This window comes from Strigops habroptila, chromosome 7, assembly GCF_004027225.2.
Source record: "Strigops habroptila isolate Jane chromosome 7, bStrHab1.2.pri, whole genome shotgun sequence".
NCBI classification, from domain to species: Eukaryota; Metazoa; Chordata; class Aves; order Psittaciformes; family Psittacidae; genus Strigops; species Strigops habroptila.
Window position 1 is genome coordinate 57,871,899 of NC_044283.2, and position 19,434 is coordinate 57,891,332.

Consider the following 19,434-nt stretch of genomic DNA (forward strand, 5'->3'; position numbering starts at 1 on the left):
GTGCAATCCGGGGTGAACACATGCAGGCTTTTTTATAAATAATATTTCAGGGAGAGGTTAAGATAGGCTGGATACATTCAAAAAGAATTAAGAGCTGTCCTGGAGCCATTTCCTAAGCATAAATAATTTCATTCCACCTCCTACCCACCCAAAGGCCAGCAATTCTGTGTTGCTCTGCACATCAGCGTAGAAAGGGCACCTCCCAGCTTGGCTATTTTGGCTGTTCTTTTTTTTTCCTGAAGAGGAGGGACTTTCATCCTTCCCTTGCTGCTCATCTCTCTTTTTCCCCCTTTTTTTTTTTTCCCCAAGCAGTGGGATGCATTTTCTCCTTTCATTTCTGCTGCTGCTAGCTCGGTGGGCTGCTTTGCATTGCAGCACAAACTGCTAGCAGCTAAAAATGCCCGGGTACACAGCGTATCTTGGGGAAAAAAAAATCATCAAAAATCCCAGCTATTTAACAGGAAGAACTCTTTCTGGCTGATAGGAACAGCAGCTTAAGCAATGAGGCCTTTTGTCTTTATGTACGAATGGTTGCAACACAAGCAAGAAGGAGGGTGAGGTAAAAGTGACCAAAGGACAGAGCTGAGGCACTTGCACCAAAAGCGGCTCATCTATTACTTGTCAGGGATGTAGCCTCTCAAAAAAAGGGCTGCTGAGGTCCTTGGTGGCAAACCTTCTTTCCTGTTTTTTTTAAGGTGAGGAAAACAGGGGCTGGCCAGAGCAGGCACCTGACAGCTGCAGCAAGTCTTCAGCCTGCACCAAATTGGCCTCTCTTTGCAGGCTAATCCTCTACAAGCCCATGCTTTTCTCTGGCTGCCTATGGAAAGCACCTGAGAAACTGCTTTTGGCACATTTCAGCCAAAGGATGAAGCCTTGCCAGAAATTAGGGGCTTTTTCCTTTTAACTTCCCCCTGCCTAAAGCCCATTTTCCCACTCCTTTTTTGCTTTTGTGCAACCAAGTGCTAAGCGATGCCTGGGGTGAGATGCTGCTGCTTCCTGAGCGGCATACCAAGAAATCCTCTACCCAGTTTGTTGAGCACTTGGTTTTTAACATTCATCCCCCCAAAACATTTATCAGTGGATGTTACCGCAGGCTTGTGCATGCTGCAAGGTGAAGCCTTTACTGCCTGTGGGACACAAAGACTGCAGGGCTCATGCCTGCACTGAGCCATCCTGCCAGGGGGTCTTGAATTCAACTGCCTGAGATGCTTCAGAGAGAAGTGGGAGAAGACATGCTGAAAACAGTTTTATTATAGCTGTAATTTACCCATCGAGCATAGTGCTGCTGGAAACAACCTTTCCAAAGTTGTAACATAAGATGCAGTTGATTACAAGTGGCAGTTGGAGATATTGGGTCATCTGTGCAAGTATTCCCATGCACACTAGCTGAGGAGGTTGTGAGCAATTATATTTATGCCTTTTAAGTTGTTGTTTGGGGTTTTAAGCAAAACTGTCAAAATATCAAGCATTTGCTTCCAGCACATAATAACTGCTCTGCATACCAATATTTTTGGTTTTATTTATTGAGGTTTTAGCTTGGGTTTTTACATGTGTACAGTGTATTTAAGGAGTAGAAAGATAAGAAAATGTGGAGGGTGAAGAAATAAAAAGACAGCAAATAGGTTGATTTTTTTTGTTGGCATTTTGCTGGAGAAGGCTATCACCATCTGTCTGGTGCACCAAATACAATCAACAGTAAGCACCTGTAAAAAGCTATTCTGATGTGAAAAAGGAAGATTTCCAAGCTATCCTGGCTAGTCTCAGCATCAAACAGACCATCGCAGCTGATCCTGGGATGACATATGATCTGGTATATGATCCATGCATACCTAGGACTTCCCAAAGCCCCTGGAAGAGCAAAACTGGCCCTAAACCAGCTGCCTGCACTGAACAAAATGATTCTTGGTGCAGAGTGGGAGATGCTGCTGTCCTCCCGGGGGTGCTCCTTCAGGTACTCTCCCCTGGCCACACTGCTAATGTCCCTGCTGAGGACAGCTATGCTGCCTTCCCTGGGAGTATTAACCGCCAATTTCATCTGGTTTCAGCTTTACACTGCAGGATGTTCTCCACGCCTTTACTGGAGAGCCTGCAACAACATGACATTTATATAATGTTCATGAGCACAAACTATTTAAATCCTAAAATATTCATTAAATAAAATTTGCATAGAGTCTAGCCGAATGCAGCAGGTAGCTAAAAATAAAGTACTTTTCCTTCTAAACATATGAAGGAAATCAGGGTGTGACAGATGACCAAGCCAGTGCTCTTAGACTTTCCTGAGATAGCTTTCTAATAAGATGAGCTATATTTTTATCCCTGTTGTCTTGCTAAGTCTATGGGGCACTACATTCTTTATAAACTAGCGAGATGTAGAGCATATGGGTATGTGTGAGAGAGAGGCGCCGTGGCTAGAGAAGAAGGAAGAGGAATACAAGCAGTAGGGACACACAGAGAGATACACAAGAACCCCCCTGAGATCAGCACCTCCCACCACCACCACTGTTTCCCCCAGCCCTCTGAAGCATCTCACTGCTCATTACCTGGGGGCAGGGAGGAAGGAAAAAGATTGGTTAACAACCACAGATTTCAGGGAATTAAATGCAATCAGCAGTCAGAAAGGAGCAGCACCATGATAAGTAATATTGCCTACACAGTGCCTCTAAAGCTGTGATGAATACCCCCCATCCCCAGCTACCCTCCAGCCTACGCAGTCTTTCTTGGCATGTCTTTCCCCTGGTGGTTCTCCTTCACATGTTTCAGGGAAAACTTTACAGTCCCTTACGGCTCTTACTGCATTCAGCTCTGGGGCCTCCAACATAAGAATGGCATGGACTGGCTGGAGGGAGTCCAGAGAAGGGCCATGAAGATGATCAGAGGGCTGGAGCACCTCTCCTATTCAGACAAGCTGAGAGAGTCGGGCTTGTTCAGCCTGGAGAAGAGAAGGCTCAGGGGAGTCTGCTCAGAGCAGACTTCCAATACCTAAAGGGAGTCTACAAGAAACCTGGAGAGAGACTTTTTACAAGGGCATGTTAGTGACAGAATAGGGGATAATGGCTTGAAACTGAAAGAGGATAGATTTAGATTGAGACATTAGGAAGAAATTCTTCACTGTGAGGGTGGTGAGGCACTGGAACAGGTTGCCCAGAGAAGTTTTGGATACACCATCTCTGGAAGTGTTCAAGGCCAGGCTGGATGGGGATTTGAGCAACCTGATCTAGTGGACGGTGTCCCTATGATTCTACGGTTCTTACAGAAAATGGGCAAGCAGAGAAGACACCACTATATAGCCAATCATTTAAGAATTGTATCTATTGAGCTACTTATCAACAAACAGAAACCTTCACCGTGCCCATAATCAACTGAGACAACAAAAGCCTGTTTTCAAGGGGAAAAAAGTGACAAAAATAATCTCGATCCTGCTTCCTGCCTTCCCCCCCACACATACTAAATTACAGTCTTAAACCATTTTTGGCTTAATATAATTAATAATATCTATTTCCCTTCTGTTTTGTGATTCCGCTGTTTCCAAAGCTGTAAGAAGCACCAACAGTGAATCCTGTGGCGCCAGAACAGCTTGAGGACAGAAATAATCAGCTTGAAAATAAACAGTGTTTTTTTGCAATCAAAGCACTAATAGGCATGTTAGGCTGGCAGGGAGAAGCTTGAGCAAGAAGGGATGGAGAAGAGCAGAAAAACAGCCTGTTTGCTGATAAATCTGAGATACATAGAAATGCTGGGGAAGAATGACCAGAGTAAAGAAAGTAAAAGATTTTTCAATTGGACACAATCACCTCAAATCATCCCAGCAAATCCACCACTGGTTTGTTCTTGCATAGTTTCAAGCACTCTGATAAATGCCGTGTTGATCACCTGTCTCCCTTTTTATCATGACAATATTTGCTATGGTGTTTCTCACCCTCTGCATGAATTCAATCCTGCCATATCCTTGGAAAACTTTTTTTGGGGGGGTCTAATACAGTAGAAGAGTTTTTACTTTCTCCAGAATAAGAGGTACTTCATATTTCAAGCCTCAGCAGCCTCCTTTGGGCTGCTACATGGGTTGGTATAGTCACATGGGACTGAACCATGCTTTGCCTGCATGCATAAGTCTATCATGCACTGCCCAGCTCCATCACTGCTGGCACAGAAAATAAAAAGAAACAGGGAGGCAGCATCAAAAGCAAGAGCACGACCTGACTGGCCAGCGAACGTTTTGCTATGAAGCCAGGTGATTCCCAATCTCCTGATGGGAAATGCTCCTTTCACAAAACCTAGACCTGGGAAGAGGCACAACTTTAGCATTTCTGACCAAACTGTGATCAGTGCTTGGTCAGAAATGAAGTTTCTTTTCCAAGATGTTTTGGTCTGACTGCCTGTATGCAGGAAGGACTCAGGTGACTCAATCAGACTCTTCTGTAGGCCATGGATACCACCAAACACAACCAACCCCTGGGTCTCCCCCCCAAGTCCCTGCTGAGCAGCACTGAGCAGCATCGCTCTGTGTAAGGACAACCCTGGCATGAAGCTGCTTTGCTGCTACATTTCTCCTCAGTACTGGGAATATCTTGTCTAACACAGGCATCACCTGCCTCTTCCAAATGTTTTGGCTTTTACCCAGCTTGATGGGAGTTGGATAGAGGCAGCTTGGATGGAGACGGCACCAGATCCCAAAACCCAAGTCATGGGAGGGCTTTGTGAAAAATCACATACTGAAAAATCAGTAAAGAGTGTGTCCACAGGTAATTATTTCCACTATCAATCTTTCTTGTCTATTTTGTTGCTTTCAATATCCTGATGATGAATCCTAAGTGCTCCCAAGGGATTTGAAAGGGGAAGCTGGATGAAAGTGGCAAAGTGCCAGCAGGCAATCGGCAGTCATGGCATTGGGAAGGGTTATATAGCCAAGGACAGTCATGGTGCTTTGCGTATGCTCGGAGCAAGAAAATAAAGAGACAGCAAACAATGACCGAGGAGGCCTAACGGGGACTTGTTTTACTCTTTGACATGCTACCAGCAGTTTTTAATCTCAGAAAAACCAAACTTAAAAAAAAAAAATTAAAAAAAAAAATTAAATCATTACAATGATTAAAAGGTACGACACATGAAATACTATACTCAAATAATCCGCGTGTCGTTGGCTAGTTTATACAGTAGGCACAAAACAGACCTAGAATCACCTGCAACAAATATCGACCAGTGTTGTTTTCGCCCCTGAACAAGTACAGTTAGCCTGATAATTCTAGTCAGCCGCAGCTGCGTAACCTTTGTGCTTAAATTGCTCAGCTTAGGCCTCCTTTCTTTGGCATTGCTCACCCATGCCATAAAGGAGTGGAGACTTGTACTGAAGACAGTAATGGAGAGATGAACAACAACAACAAAAAAAAAAGAAATTAATCGTACAGTACATACATACAGTATCTTCTAAATCGTGATCAGTTGTTTATTGGTTGGCAAACAAGCTTCACTTTTACAACAAATATTAGTAATGAGGTCATTCAACTGTTGAGACGGTACAAAATGGATCATAAATTAAAAAAAATAAAAAAGAAAAAAAAGAAAAAAATAATTATTCATACTCCGTGCTGCTAATTTACCTCCAGAAAGCCTATGTTAATTAAAAATCCTGTCAAATAAATAAATTTCCTGTTAGGAAAAATAATGAACAGAAGAATTTTTTTTAATCACTGCAAAGTACTTTTTAGCTCACTACACATCAATCAATTTTCTTAACCACTGCAGTACAAGTGCCTAAACCGGGGACCAGACTGAGCCGTAAAGGCTCTTTGCTCCTCCAGGGAACTGGCCATCTCCTGTGGAAGCCCTGCTACGACTATAAAATAAACCTCTCAGCTTCTGGGTATGATCCTATGGCCTGGCTGAGGGGCTAGTTGCCAAAGATGCTTTGCAGGGTTATTGTCACGATCGGTTGCGCACTGTCAAAGGGGAAGTTTGCCCTGGTCTAGTCTGCCAAAAGGTCTGCCAGCAATACGCCGGCTGTAGAAAGTTAAACAGCGAGGAAATAAAAAGACTGCCTTGGCTGAAAAGAAATAGTGATGGTGTTACTAAAAATAGTCTTTAGAAAGTGATGGTTGGATTTTTTTTTTTTCCCAGTGAGATTTTTTTTTACTGGGGTGGGGAGGGGATGAAGGTGAGGAACAGTGGAAGAGGCAAAACAAAACTGAAAAAGAAGGAGTTATGAAAAACCTTGCTCCTACTGGTAGACAAACTTACAAGACCAGCACAACAGAAAAAAGTTTGTTTTTTTTTTTTTTTTTTTCCACTACATTAACAGGGACGCAAGTTCTGGAGGAACAGAAAGCAGACTATATGTGCAATGCTAGTATCTGTACATTACATAGAAATTGTTCTCTTCTCTTTATCTGCCATTAGTTTTTATCATCCGTTAATACAGCAAAACATAAAATATGCCTTTAGCACAGAATTCTAGGATTCCCTTCCATCTCATTAAATTTGTTTCTGTTTTGTTTGCTCCCGCAGCAAAGGGCGCTGCGGTGAAACCAAGTTGTGAGTGACCAAAACCCATGAGGTGATCTGGATTGGTAAGAAAGAGTTTTGCTAGCTTGTTTTTGTGCAGCGCTTCCACCTAGATGCGTCATCGCTACTAGTTTCAAATGCACATTTTTGGCCTTTTATTTTTTTCTTTACTTTTTTTTTTGTTTGTTTTGTTTTGTTTTTGCCTTTTTTTCTTTTTTTTTCCCTCCCTCTTAAATCAGGTCCTTGGTATTAAGAGCAACACAGCATCAAGGATTGTTTAAACAAACACGGCATAACTTGAGAAGGCCACGAAGTGTGCCGTTATCTATCTCTTTCATTAACATAATGAAGTCTATCTGGAGGGAAGGAGGATGAGGGGAGAAGGAAGGGGGTGAGGGGTGGGCAGCAGTTACTGTCCTCTCCGGGCCGGCCTAAAAATTGCAGTAAAAAAAGTCCGTTTCCTTTCGAACAGCATGAAGATTTAGGAGTACACACAAATATTACCACTGTTTGGATTAACTCAGAACAGTAAACCGAGCATCACGGAGGGGCTTTTTGTTGTCTCTTTGCTTAATTTTTGCTGAATCTTCTATAGACTAGTGACCAAGTGAGCAGGTCCTTTTGCATTGCCGTCCGGGGGGGTTCCCTCTTTGTTTGGCGGGACTATAAAACCGTCGCTGCTGCCTCGACCTAGCTGGTAGTAAGTGTGTAGCTGATGGACGTGGTTCCTGGAGCCGAGGTTGGGCATACTTTTGTAGTAAACATCGTCAGCGTCGCCGCCACTGCTTTTGGCTGGTGGGGGATCGGTCTGGGTGCTGGCAGTGACACTTTCCGTCATGGGCATGCCTGCCAGCGCGGGCATACTGGTGTAGAGAGAATCCCTGTTGGGTGACTGGAGGTCATCCGTGTGCTCGTTGGTCAGCAAGGGGAAAAAGCTCTCACTGTTGTCTTGCGGGATGCACCGCCGGCTGTAGAGGTGGGGCTGGTGGCTGTCCGCAGAGTACACTCGAGGGGGCAGCAGCGGGGCATCCGACTCCTCATGGATGAGCTCCAGGCCCAGGCTCTCCTCGTGGGTGAAGGAGGTGGCGTCGTCCAGCACGATGGCGTCGTCCTCACTCCCGCCGCCCACGCTGTTGACAAGTTTGTTCATCAGGTTGCGGCTCTGCTCGCTGGAGCGCTCATGGTTGTTCAGGTAGGAAGGGATGTAGTTGGAGGTGAGTTCCTTCAGGATCTTTTTCTCGAGGGCGTTCTCGGTGTGGTTGTACCCGCGGTCAAGGATTTGCACGCAGTTGCTGAGGTACTCGCCGCTGGCGATGCTGTAGCTGTTGCTGTGATTACCATTCAGTGGTAGAGTATCCGTGACACTTGTATCCCTGGCATTGTTCAGAAGCCCCTCTGAAAAACATTACACAAGAGAGGGTGACTTGTACAAACAGGACACTCACGCGGGATGTGCACACTCAAACCCCCTTCCTAGGCTGCCATGGCTGCTGGGGCTCAGCAGCAAGAAGAGCGTCATGGCCAAAATAGCAGGGCACAGCTCCAGCTAACCGGCTTAATGTCTTCCCACTGAAAAAATGGAAAGAGCTGTCAAGTATGTGACTTGGTGTGGCAACAGCCAGCAGGAAGGAATCATCTGTCCTGGCCAGTACCTCCTATGGCTCTTGCGCTTTGCTCTATGTATTCCTGAGGGAGGTGAGGAATAGGTGACCCTGGACTGGTCCAAATCACCTTTGCTGGGCAGGCTGCCAGGGGGAAGGCGTAAGGCCTGAATGGTGGGATTCAGAGATAAGCAAGGTGGTGGCACAAAGTGCTTCCTGGCCCAGGCTTTCTTGGAAAAAGGCTAAATGCCCTACCTCTTCTGTAACAAGGGCATGGCCAAAATCACTTTCCACGCTGGCTGGGTGGGGATTTTCTAATACAATTTATGTTGGAGGCAGCTGCTGTGGGGTCCTGCAAAAAACTTTAAAAATAGCTCTCATTTGACTTGCAAAGCAGAGGGTTCAGTGGAAGGTACAGCAACTACCATCACTGCCACAGTACAGTGGGCTTGGGGGAATCTGCGAGGAGTAACAGGGTCTTGGGGTGCCCCCCAACTAAATGCCTATTGCATCTCCATAAGTGTCTCAACACTGTCAATGTAAGGCTGTAGCTCAGCTCTTTCCCAACACGCTATAGGACATGGTGGGGAAGCACTCTGAGAGCAATGCAGCATGAGTGGGCAAGGGAGAAGAAAATCAGGCCCACCAGTTCAGCCACCACACTTTTGTTTTGGAGATTACTGGCTTCTTTGGAAGGAGTACAGGTGTGGGGATTCATGAAATAACATATCAACCTTTCAGCTAAGGGCTCTGGGCATTGTCAAAAAATGGCAAGCAACTCCCAGCAAGCTGTGATGGATTAGAGGAGCTATTAGCTGACAATTTCAGATGAACGGTCGCTCATACCATGCTTGGTGCATGGCATGTGTACCTTCTGAAAATACAGGATTCGGTCTATATCTGCGATGGATTAGTTGCTGCATGTCAAGGGCTAAAAAGCGCTACTGCAGGCTTTCTTCTTGCTTTTCAGTGAAATGCCCTGAATGTGTCTGTCACCTTTTAGGTTTCTGAAGCTTAGAGGGTGCTGCCGTATCTTGAGTTTCCCTACAAATGAGGGAGCTATGCCAAAAAATCAACTAGACATCACAGACATAGAGCAAAGCTGCTGATTTTCACGGTGGAAACTCTCCAACTGTGTCACGATGCTTGAAGAGAAATGAAAAGTGTTCACTTGGGGGGGAACTGTAGGTAATGGGTGATGAGTACAATAGCATCTGTCTGATGGTCATGTTGGGTAACATATGCATTGAGATGCTGAGTGCTGTGCTTCTGCTGCCAGTGCATAGATCTGGGGATTGGTGGAGAAATAAAATGGAGGCATCGCAGGTAAGAACAGAGTGGGGTCTGCAATGAAACACACCATATAAGAATGCCATGACCTTGCAAATAAAAACGTGAAGTGTAAAAAAAATCATACACACAAGTATATGAGAAACTACACTGGGTAAACTATACCACAAAAACGAGAAATAAACGAAGAAAGCATAATCTAATCTCATCTCTATATATATGTACACATACATATATATACACACATACATACACACACATACACGTATATATACATATGTATATTCATATTCTTTTGATTTCAAAACTGTGAGATGAATTTCCTTTATTGACTACATCATCTATATGTGATGCAATAAAAGTGAACTAAAAAAAAATTACATTTGATATGCAATGTTTAGCTTTACTCCCATACTTGTCTCTCTGTAGGGCTCTAAACGACAGCATGAAGAAAAGGAAAGAAAAAACAACAAGTAAGCTTACAGCGACAGTAGGAGAAACATGAGTAAAAAGCAAACTGATGATGTGCAGAAAAAAGAGTTAACAGAAATAATTTCCACTGCCCAGAATACATGAATTTGTTACATGGTTTATTTCAGGTAAAAAATATTGACATTTTAGACAGAAAAATTATTTTACGCGCAATATTCAATAGACTACATTTTTATTAAAAAAATTATCACATTTAAAACGTTTTCCAATGCCATTATAAAACATTCATTGTGCAACACAAATCAAGAAATAATGCCTGGAAATTTGACAAAAGTCTAAAGCAGGTAACGGTCATGCTTGAAAAGACAGGCACTGTCAACATCACTTCCGAAGTCTTAAAATGAATGTCTTTACTTACTGTTAGTTATAATAACCCCTGGAATTTGAAAACTAAATCCGTTTCCTTGCTAAAAATGTTTTGCCGTCCATCCTTTGCAACAGTGCTTTGTAAGAGTATGACTTTGCTCATCACAGGGCTGCTGGCATTTTACAGACTTTCGTAAGTCTGCTCTTTTTTTAATTGAACACATGGCAAACTACATACACTTTGCAAAAAAAAAAAAAAAAGAAAGAAAGAGGAACAGTAGTTTGAATAATGGCATTGCTAAATGACGCTATTGAGAAGAAAGGGTTAAAATATGAAGAGCAGAGATGAAGATGAAGAGCCAGTGAAAACTCAGCTTCCCACTTTGCAATGATCTGTGGCACACTGGGGTTTAACCAGAGCTTGCTAATGGGATTGACGCCTTCTCTTAAAATTAAATCTCATGAAAGCAGTTAGGCCGTTTCAAGAAACTCCTGTGTTTGAGAGACCAAGCCAGTGGGCATCCATCAGCTGCCAACAGCAGTGAGTGTTTGGCATGTTCTTCAGAGTGCCAGACTCCTCATCTACTATTGCCTCCAACTTCTACGCTGTGTCCCATCAAGGAATCCCTTTCGACACTGGAAAATGGGACTTTGGCCTTTTAGGGTCTGATTCCCTGCGTCGTCCCAAGGTTTATTTTTAGGGCTCCTGCTTCACAGGCAGCTTCAGCTTGAGCAGAAGGTATTTTAAAACACGTAACTGGGGAGGGGGGAAAGGAAGTGCTGGATCAGATCAGCCCCCAGATTTCTTATAGTGTCCTGTCTTTCTCAGTGGCCAGCACCAGAACTGGTAGATGAAGGTGCAAAAAAAATCATAGCCTTAGTGATGTGGAATGAGTTAGTTGGATGATGTTAGCTAGCAATGCCCTCACCTCATGCTGATCCCAGCCAAGGCACACCCAGAGATGGTGACAGCATCTACTTTTACAATGCACTATCATTGCTTTAGCATGCCTGCTGGTGCAGCATCCTTAAAACCTGAAGAACTTCTGTGAGTCCATTAGGGCCTGGTTGGTTTTGCTAACCTTAATTTCTGCTGCAGGATTTCCTCTATTTGGAGTTTGTAATTGTCCAGGGACAGTAACCAGTTTGTAAAGCAATAGCTATACCAGTTCTGTGGTAATTTATTAGCTTGCAGCCTCCTGAAAAGAACGGGTTGGGTTCTGCTCCCTCTGAAGTCAATGGAAAAGCTCCAGAGGATCAGTCAATGGGATCAGTACTGGTCCCACTCTCTTTCTTCATCTCCTAGGGATGGAGCCTAGGTAGGTTTCTCGCTTATCCATCTGGCTGTGTTTCACTGAATAGCACTTGCAAAACAGTTACACTATTTTTGTGGAATAAAATGCTGCTAACTCAGGTAACTGTATCAGAATCTAGCCTTAAAAATTAGAAGAACGCATAAAACCTTTTTGTCTTATTTCCACCGAAATCACTTGGTTTCGGTTGAGGAACCCAGACCTGAAAATCAGGACTTCTCTTAAGCCTAAATTCTGACCCAGCATTACCTGTTGCCACCTGATTTAAAAGTCCCACAAACCTCAATGTTATCATGCAAGAAACAATACAGAACATCAAAGCTTATTTCAACATTTGCAGTAAACTGCAGTCCTTAAAATTCAGTGTGTTTCATGTTTAACAGTAGCCCTTTTTAAAAAAGTCTTCTTGGAAGCAAATTTATTGCACGAAGTTACCAAAGTTTAGGAAATTAATGAACAGTAAAAAGGTCAAACACATGTGCTTTCTTTGTTCTTTCAATGAAAATACCCAGGTGATACAGTTCAATATCTATTTCTACTGTAAACAATATGCTGCCATATAGTACAAAGGGCATTTTCCTGCTTGCGTTGTAACCATCATTATTTTCCCTTCCTTGGAGATCACTTACTGGAAAGGGATGCCTTCACTGGGAGCAGGCAGCTGACCGAGTACTGACATACTTGCGCTTGAACGCAGTGTTACTCTGTAATGATTCAGCCACCTTGCAAGTAAGCCAAAAAAAATTTTAAATAATCCCACGGAAGTGGCAGAGCTAGATGGAGCCACCAACAGACAGGAGCTGGCAGAGGTCCACACTCCTCAGCTCCTCCTCAGGTCCTGCTTAAACGCATCTGCCTCTCCCTCGTGGAAGCATTAGGACATCAGCTTACAAACATGGTCCCTTCCCACAGCCTGAGCAGAGACAAACATGTAGGTGACAAGAGATTGATTTCTACAGCAAAAACCTTCATTAGCTACAACAGACTCTGTTTATTTTCAATTGCTAAAAGGAGGATGTGCAAGAGCTTCTAGTTTCCCTATGCCTCTTCCTATTATTTTTTTTCTTCCTTTCTAGTAGCCCATATAAAATGTATTAATGCAAATGGCAAAACATTTCTTACAATATCTAAGCTCTGCTCTTTGGAGGTGACCTATGTTTCTCGCTTCAGCTGTCATTTTTCTTAAAGATCAAGGGCAGTTTTGCTTTATTTTGCATTTTATTTTTTTCCTGCTCAAGCGAGTGTGCTGCTGACCACATTTCTTTATGCCATTTCAAATGAGAGCAGCTTTGGTGGCAAAGGCCATTTTAGCTTCACTTACCTTCAAAGGTGTTCCTGTTTCTGAAATTAATGGTTTAACAGGGAAATGCGCTGATAACAAAGAGTGGAATGGATACGTCCGACAAAATACACACACAAGACCAAAACAATACAAAAGAGAGGAGATTGGGGGAGGGGGAAGCAAAATCAAAACCACTATGAATTCTTTGAGTAGAACTGACGAGGGTCTCTCAAAGTGAATTTGATCACTCATGGAAAAAAAGCCTCCAAAAGACAGAAAGATGCATTGAAATGAAAGGAAGGAGAGGGGATCTTTTTTTTGTGTCCAGTTCCAAAAAAAAAACCAAAGTGTGTGTGCATGGGGAGAAAAAAAGAAGGAAGGAAAAAAAAGAAAGAAATGGGCCAAAATAAGCCACAGAAAATGGAATTCTCACTAGAAAAATTAGAGAGAAACTCCAGCACACCTTGTGCGTTGTACATGCTGACAGAAGGGTTGTTATAGACCGCCGTTTCCCCGAGCAATGTATTATAAGGGTTGTTAGTGCCATGAGGACGAAGCAGAGCATTGGTTATAAGATGATTAGCCATGGCTCCTGGAGCAGCCCAATAGAAAGACAGAGAAAAAAAACAAAACAAAACAACAAAAAAGGTCAATCAGGCAAATGTGGTATTAAAAAAAAGGGAAAAAGAACATTCAGAATGACAACAGTTGAAATAGTCCTGATTACAAGCAGCCAGCTAATTAAACTTGGAAAACTGTATGCCACTAAAGCAGAACAGATGTTACTGACAATGCACAAATCCAAACCAATGCAAAAGAAAATGTATTAGAAAGCAGATAAGCTACATTTATGGTGGTTCCTTAGTCGCTTGGAGTGTAAGCAAGGCTATGCTCACATGCTTGCTACAAAGAAAGAAAGATGGCAGCCTACGCAATGTGGGGGCAAAAACTCTCTGCAAAGTGCCAGATGAATGAAAAAAAATAATGACTAACAGAAACCAGCACATTCGACTCCCACTATGGGCTAGGATATATTATACTGGTCCTTTGCAACACATCTACAGTCAAAAAGCAGAATTAAAAAGAAAGGATGGAGAATGCAGCCCCTCCAAAGGCTCTCGGCACTTATCAGAGGGCAGCTGTTTTTCATGTTTAAGAGGGCAAGTTTCACTTCAGCTACTGCTCAGGTACCACCACCAAGCAGATCCACAAACACTCAAATCCACCCTTGAAGGCAGGAGCACCACAGCGCTGTCAGGCATTTTGAACAGGAGCAAGAACAGCCACGCACATTTCAAGACTCTCCATTTCCCTGTAAAAACCCTGTTTCCCCACTCCTCGACCTCTTTGCTGTCATTTCCAAGCACTCAGCCAGCAGTTGTCCTCCTGCTTCAGTTTACCCCTTGGAGCGGCAGCCTTTGGACTTGTGCTTTTCAGGATCATTGCAGCTTGGCAGGTGGCTGACAAGGCCTACCTTGATTCTTATTGCAGGCATCAACCCATGAACGAAAGCCATCCCCCACCTTTTAGATGACCCATTAAGCCCGTGCTCTCAATCTCCTCTGGCATCCAGAGAGATGACCGAATCAAAAACTTGTCCCCAAGGCCATTCCCACTGTCATTGGTAGAGACCTAGAGCAGCAATACTCAAGGGCACACCATGGCTTTTACCTCCAGGGCTAAATTGTTAAGACAAAAACTTTCCACCAGGAAAGTAAGCCTTTGGTAGGGCAACTAAAGATAGCCAGGACAGGCCTGCCAGAGGGCTCATGATACCTGGCTGTCACCAACATCTGATATTCTCAGCCCGAACAACAGACCAAAAAGCCAATCCCCACATCCAGCAATCCTGGCAGGGATGCCTTCATCAGTGGCTGGAACATGGGGACCCTATTTACCTCTTTTAGGGGTAGAGGTGGACCTGTGGCACAGCGGAGTCAATCTTTGCGAGGCATGTGGAGGTCTGGGTCCAATCTCTTCTCTGCAACTCATTACCTGATTTTTCTTTCTTTTTCTTTCTTCTTTTTCTTTTTGAACGGAGTTGCTGAGGATATATAAGCCCCAAAGGTCTCTGGCTGCTACAAATCCCCTTAGTGGCAAGCTCTCTCTGAAAGCTCACACCTACTAATTATTTTAAAAAAACAAACAAAAGCTGGCCAAACCTAAGGCTACATGGAGGCCTCCAGAGCTGCCTCCTATGGTTCTTGAATGTTGGCCTGGTTCCACTTCCGGGGATGGTGTTTGTCCATGTCTGTGCAGGTAGAGGAGAGGGCAGACTGCTCTCCTGCCTCTCACTCATGCTCCCCCACCCTTTCTCAGCCCCAGGCATATGGCCTTAGTGGATCACTTAATCAGTCTTTTGAGCACAGGACAAAGTAGAAGGCAGCTGTATGGGGGCTGCATGCCAGGGAGGCTCCTTGACACATGCAGCTTGGAAAAGAAGACTTGTTTTCTCTCACCTGATATTTTTGTTTATGCTGATGGAAAGCAAGATGAGCTGCTGTGTTTGGAAATAAGGAAACAAAGCTGTCTCCTGTAAGAAAACATTATATGAATGCTTAACTAGGCAACCTTGAATTTAACTAATAGGTAAACGAGCCAATTCTTTTTTCTGGTAATGTATTTTCCATCAATCTCACATATATCTGTGATGAGGGACTGTAGCAACCGCTTCTTTTCTTGCACTAGTTTTATACCAGCGCGAGAACTAAGTCCATTAAAATTGCTTCTGCTTTCACTCCACTTTTAATCAAGCCAGGATATAAAAGATTCAAAAAGGGACTTACTTTTATTCAGGTAACAGGAATGGCCAGAGTTAATGCCAGCCATAAATTCAGAAGTGATATAATCCTCCCATTTGAGATTTAACCCAATTTTCAACTAAGTCCCTATGAGATTTAATATGGAGAAGAATATACCTGCCACATGGTCTTGAATGCTTTAGATTGAGGCGTCTTTAAATGGCAACTGCCAGAAAGAGCATCTCGCTCGATATATCCCTGGTCTGATCTTGTCTAGTGATCCCTAGCAGGCGGGAACATGCTGATCCTACCACAGCTGGGCAGGTCGAGCTATTCCGCATAGGGGATGCTTTCACAGCAAGACAAGAGAGGAGTAGGGACCGATCTGTGTCAGCACTTAATGCTTTGCTCGCCTATGTTCACCAGGGTGGTGGGCTCTGAAGCAAGCTAAATTCTCACAAACCTGGCTTTTTCTGGCTATTAGAAACTAAACTGTTTCTGGCAACTTTTATTACACATATATGACCCTGACTATAAACTTGGCAAAAAGTTGAAAATACAGAGTAAGCAATTTTTGATTTCTCAGGTGTGTAAAAGAGGAGGCTTGGTACTACAAAAACAGACACTCGTTCCTGTATGCAGCTACTAAGCAAAACCACTGCATCTTCTGCAACCTTCTCCCTGGATTGCTGAGGATGTTAAGATTTTTTAATTTACTTATCAAAATAGCACTTTTGATGGCAGTGCTGAGTAATTCTCCTGATGCAAATCCAAACCAAACCCACAGCTAACATGTTCAGCTATCTTTCAATACTTTCAGAAACCAAACAGGGCCCTAAGCGCTCTGAAGCACGTCCCCATCATGGCGGGCTGTCCATGGCAAACTTCACGCTCTCTGCAGGTCACAATAAATATAACCGTTGGCATCTTAAAAACAAAATTATATGTACCTTGTATTCATTAATATGGGCCCTTGTTTCTCCCTAACTGCTTTGGAACTGCAACATTCCCAGCCTCAAAGGATGCTGAGAGAGAAGGACTGCATTCAGGCTCCAAAGAGCCTACAGTTAAAGCTTTAGATAAAATAGTAATACACCAAACGAATCCCCATTATTGGGTTTCTCCTTCCCGGGAGGGAGAAAGAACACCAGCCATCCATTTAAGAATTATTCTGCCTTTTTCATAACATTTTATCATTACTATAGCAACCAACGGGACTATTAGGATGAGCGGATTAGGTCTGCAGATGAGGCATAAGCAGAAGGAGCAGGTAGACTACCAAACTATGACCCTGTTTGCATGAAATGGCCTTGGTAATAAACAGCTAACAAAAACGCAATAAAGCAAGCATGGGATCAAAGCAGCATGCTTTCCCAAAATACCACAAGAGAAAGCAAAGAGGCTTATTCTGCTGCCCCACATGTGGGTGTGCGGTAAAGGCTGGGTGCTGATTGGGGTTCTGGTGACTCAAAAAGCAGAAAGAGCAGCAGTGCAGGTGCCCATCAACTACTCTGAATCTCCTCCCCTGCAGAGTGCTCTCAGGACGTGACCCTTGGCAGCAGTCTGGCTCAGTGTTGATAATGTGCCCATTATCCTCAGCAAGCAGCAGTTGTTCATCATTTATTTTTATTTATTCACTTATGGCTGGATCCTTTGCTCTCAGCATCCATGGTGAGACACAGATTTCTCCCAGCAATCCCACAGCCCTGTGGCATCTTTGATTCCCTACATTTCAGCAATAACACTCCCAACACGAATCCCTCCTTTTCCATCTCCTGAAGCACCTGAGCCCAGCACACAGCCACCACTCTTTATTTGCTTTAGTTAGGGTGACTGCCTTCAATTCAGCTGTGTCGAAACACCTTCAGTTCTGCTAGTTGAAGATAACCTACTGACAGCAAATGCACTCCATTTCTACATCCCTATCATGCTGCGTACTTGTTGGACCATGAATTTGAGGCTGGAAAAAAAAATGGGGCTTCAAACCCATAGGTTCATCTGGGCATTGTGAACATTCACCTTGTTCAGTGTGAGGAGATAATTACAACCAGCAAACATTTAAGAGTAGAACTCACAGTTCTAAAAAAATATTCCCTACAACCACATCAGTAAAACTACAGTCCCAAGTCTCCTTGTTTCCACTGATAATTAATCAAAGATTAAAGTTCACTGCAAAACACAGCTACCAGGACAGCACTGATATCCAAAATGACATTCAAATTCAGGTTTCTGGCAATGCCAATGCTCAGTTCAAAGTTTCCTGATGCTGGATTTCCCCAAGTGAAGGATGTACAGACTGTGATAAGGAGGAGAAAGGAACGATGCTTTAACAGAAGGCAAGTATTAGCTGGGTAACATGCAGATGCTCCTGTCCCTTTCACAGCATTGGGGATCCTCGTGATCCAGTCACCAAAGATCCCTCCTTTCTTACCAGGTTTAAAAGGCTATGAGAAGCACAGCCTGTGCATTCTCAGGATGCACAGGATCTCAGGGGCAGATCTGGAGGGTTGCACTTTTGACTTGCAAACTGAGAAAATCTGATAGGGAAACCAACCAGGACAAACAAAACAAAACCCCCACATTTTTTACCATTACTATAACCACACAGAGAAGATTCAGATAACTACAGTTAGCTGCTTTGTGTGCCTGCGAAAGTAGGCATCATTTTAATAACAGTATGCAACCAAATGGTACCTTTTTCATCTCTTTCTAAGACAGGAATTGACATCCTTGATGCAGGACAACACTGAACGTAGAAAAAATTTTTTGGAAGAGTTTGATGTTATGACTCTAAGGGAAAACTGCACCTTGCTAAACAAAAGTGTGATTAATCCACTCACTGAAAGCAAAGGATAAAAATGATGACGACAAGCACATGTTGCCAGACCCTGGACTACATCACCCAGGAAAAAAAAATCAATTAATATTTTGTGGGCAGCTAGCTGACAAAGCCACACAAAGGCATTTAGGTTAACTTGAATCATCTGCATGGTCTACCGAACAAGGCGGGGAAATGGATCCAACTGCTCCTCCAGACTTTCTGAAACATGATGACATTTAGTGTGGCTCTACCAGGCTGAAATGGCTTGAGCAGCACTGCTTTAGCTGGCATCATCTGTCCACATAGGTAATAACATCCCCATGTATCTTCTTTGGCTTTGAGTCTTTGCAATTGCATGCCAAAATCAGCTGTATCCTTGCTACATGCATTTTAGCAGGGTGGAAACTCAACTGAGGATGGGGAGATTTGCCCTACCACCCAGAGGATGTGCCAGATGCGCAGTCTTGCTGAGAAAGGAGACCAAACTGGTTAACAAATTACATTGGATGGTCTAGTGAATCAGCTGAGTGCTTCAAAAATGTCCATACAAAAATCAGTATTTTCCAAATGAAATGTTTTCACTTTTTGTTCCAAAAGAGTGGTATGTATGAAAGCTGACTTTGACTTTTTCATATGATGTCATCTTTTCACTAGAGTGGAAATAAAAATAAATAGCTTAGAAAAAGCACATCTGAGTTGCAACAAAATGTTTCATTGCCTCTGACCCAGCAGTCCCAAAATGTATGTTTTTTTGGCTTTTTTTAGTTTGCTTGCAGAAGAAACAAACAATATCAAAGGATGTACTGCTGTGGTTTAGGTCAATCTTAATCTATGTATCTTCTCCCCATTTTGCCAACCATGCAGCTCCCTTCCCACAGGAATAGGGCACAGTGCTGTACTCCTGCCTGCTCTTTGTTCCAAAGCAAACACCTTATTTGCTGTTCACAGACACCATAAATCAAGTCCCCCAGCTTCTCACACTTTATATACTTGAATTCAGACCTCCCTGCAGAGACAAGCAACAGCCAATGAGAATACAGACCACTCCCTAAAGGTACTGTGATGGCTATCAAGGATTACAGTTTAGCCCAGA

The 19,434-nt window shown here is 43.4% G+C and overlaps 1 protein-coding gene across 22 annotated transcripts in view; it reads right to left on the reverse strand.

The window, feature by feature from the left end:
• ADGRL3 (adhesion G protein-coupled receptor L3) overlaps positions 1-19,434 on the reverse strand; it is a 515,916-nt gene that overhangs the window by 3,911 nt on the left and 492,571 nt on the right. For 7 of the 22 annotated variants that reach the window (XM_030491990.1, XM_030491987.1, XM_030491994.1 and 4 more), the window contains 3 exons: positions 13,243-13,371; positions 9,802-9,819; positions 4,972-7,890 (listed from right to left, as the gene is read on the reverse strand). The exons of 2 other annotated variants lie outside the window; for them this stretch is intronic. In XM_030491990.1, coding sequence (XP_030347850.1) covers positions 7,085-7,890; positions 9,802-9,819; positions 13,243-13,371 — 953 coding nt within the window. In that variant the 3' untranslated portion in view covers positions 4,972-7,084. Of the gene's footprint in view, positions 1-4,971; positions 7,891-9,767; positions 9,820-13,242; positions 13,372-19,434 lie in introns of those variants that run through there. 13 more of the 22 variants (XM_030492000.1, XM_030491998.1, XM_030491999.1 and 10 more) reach the window with 6 other exon arrangements.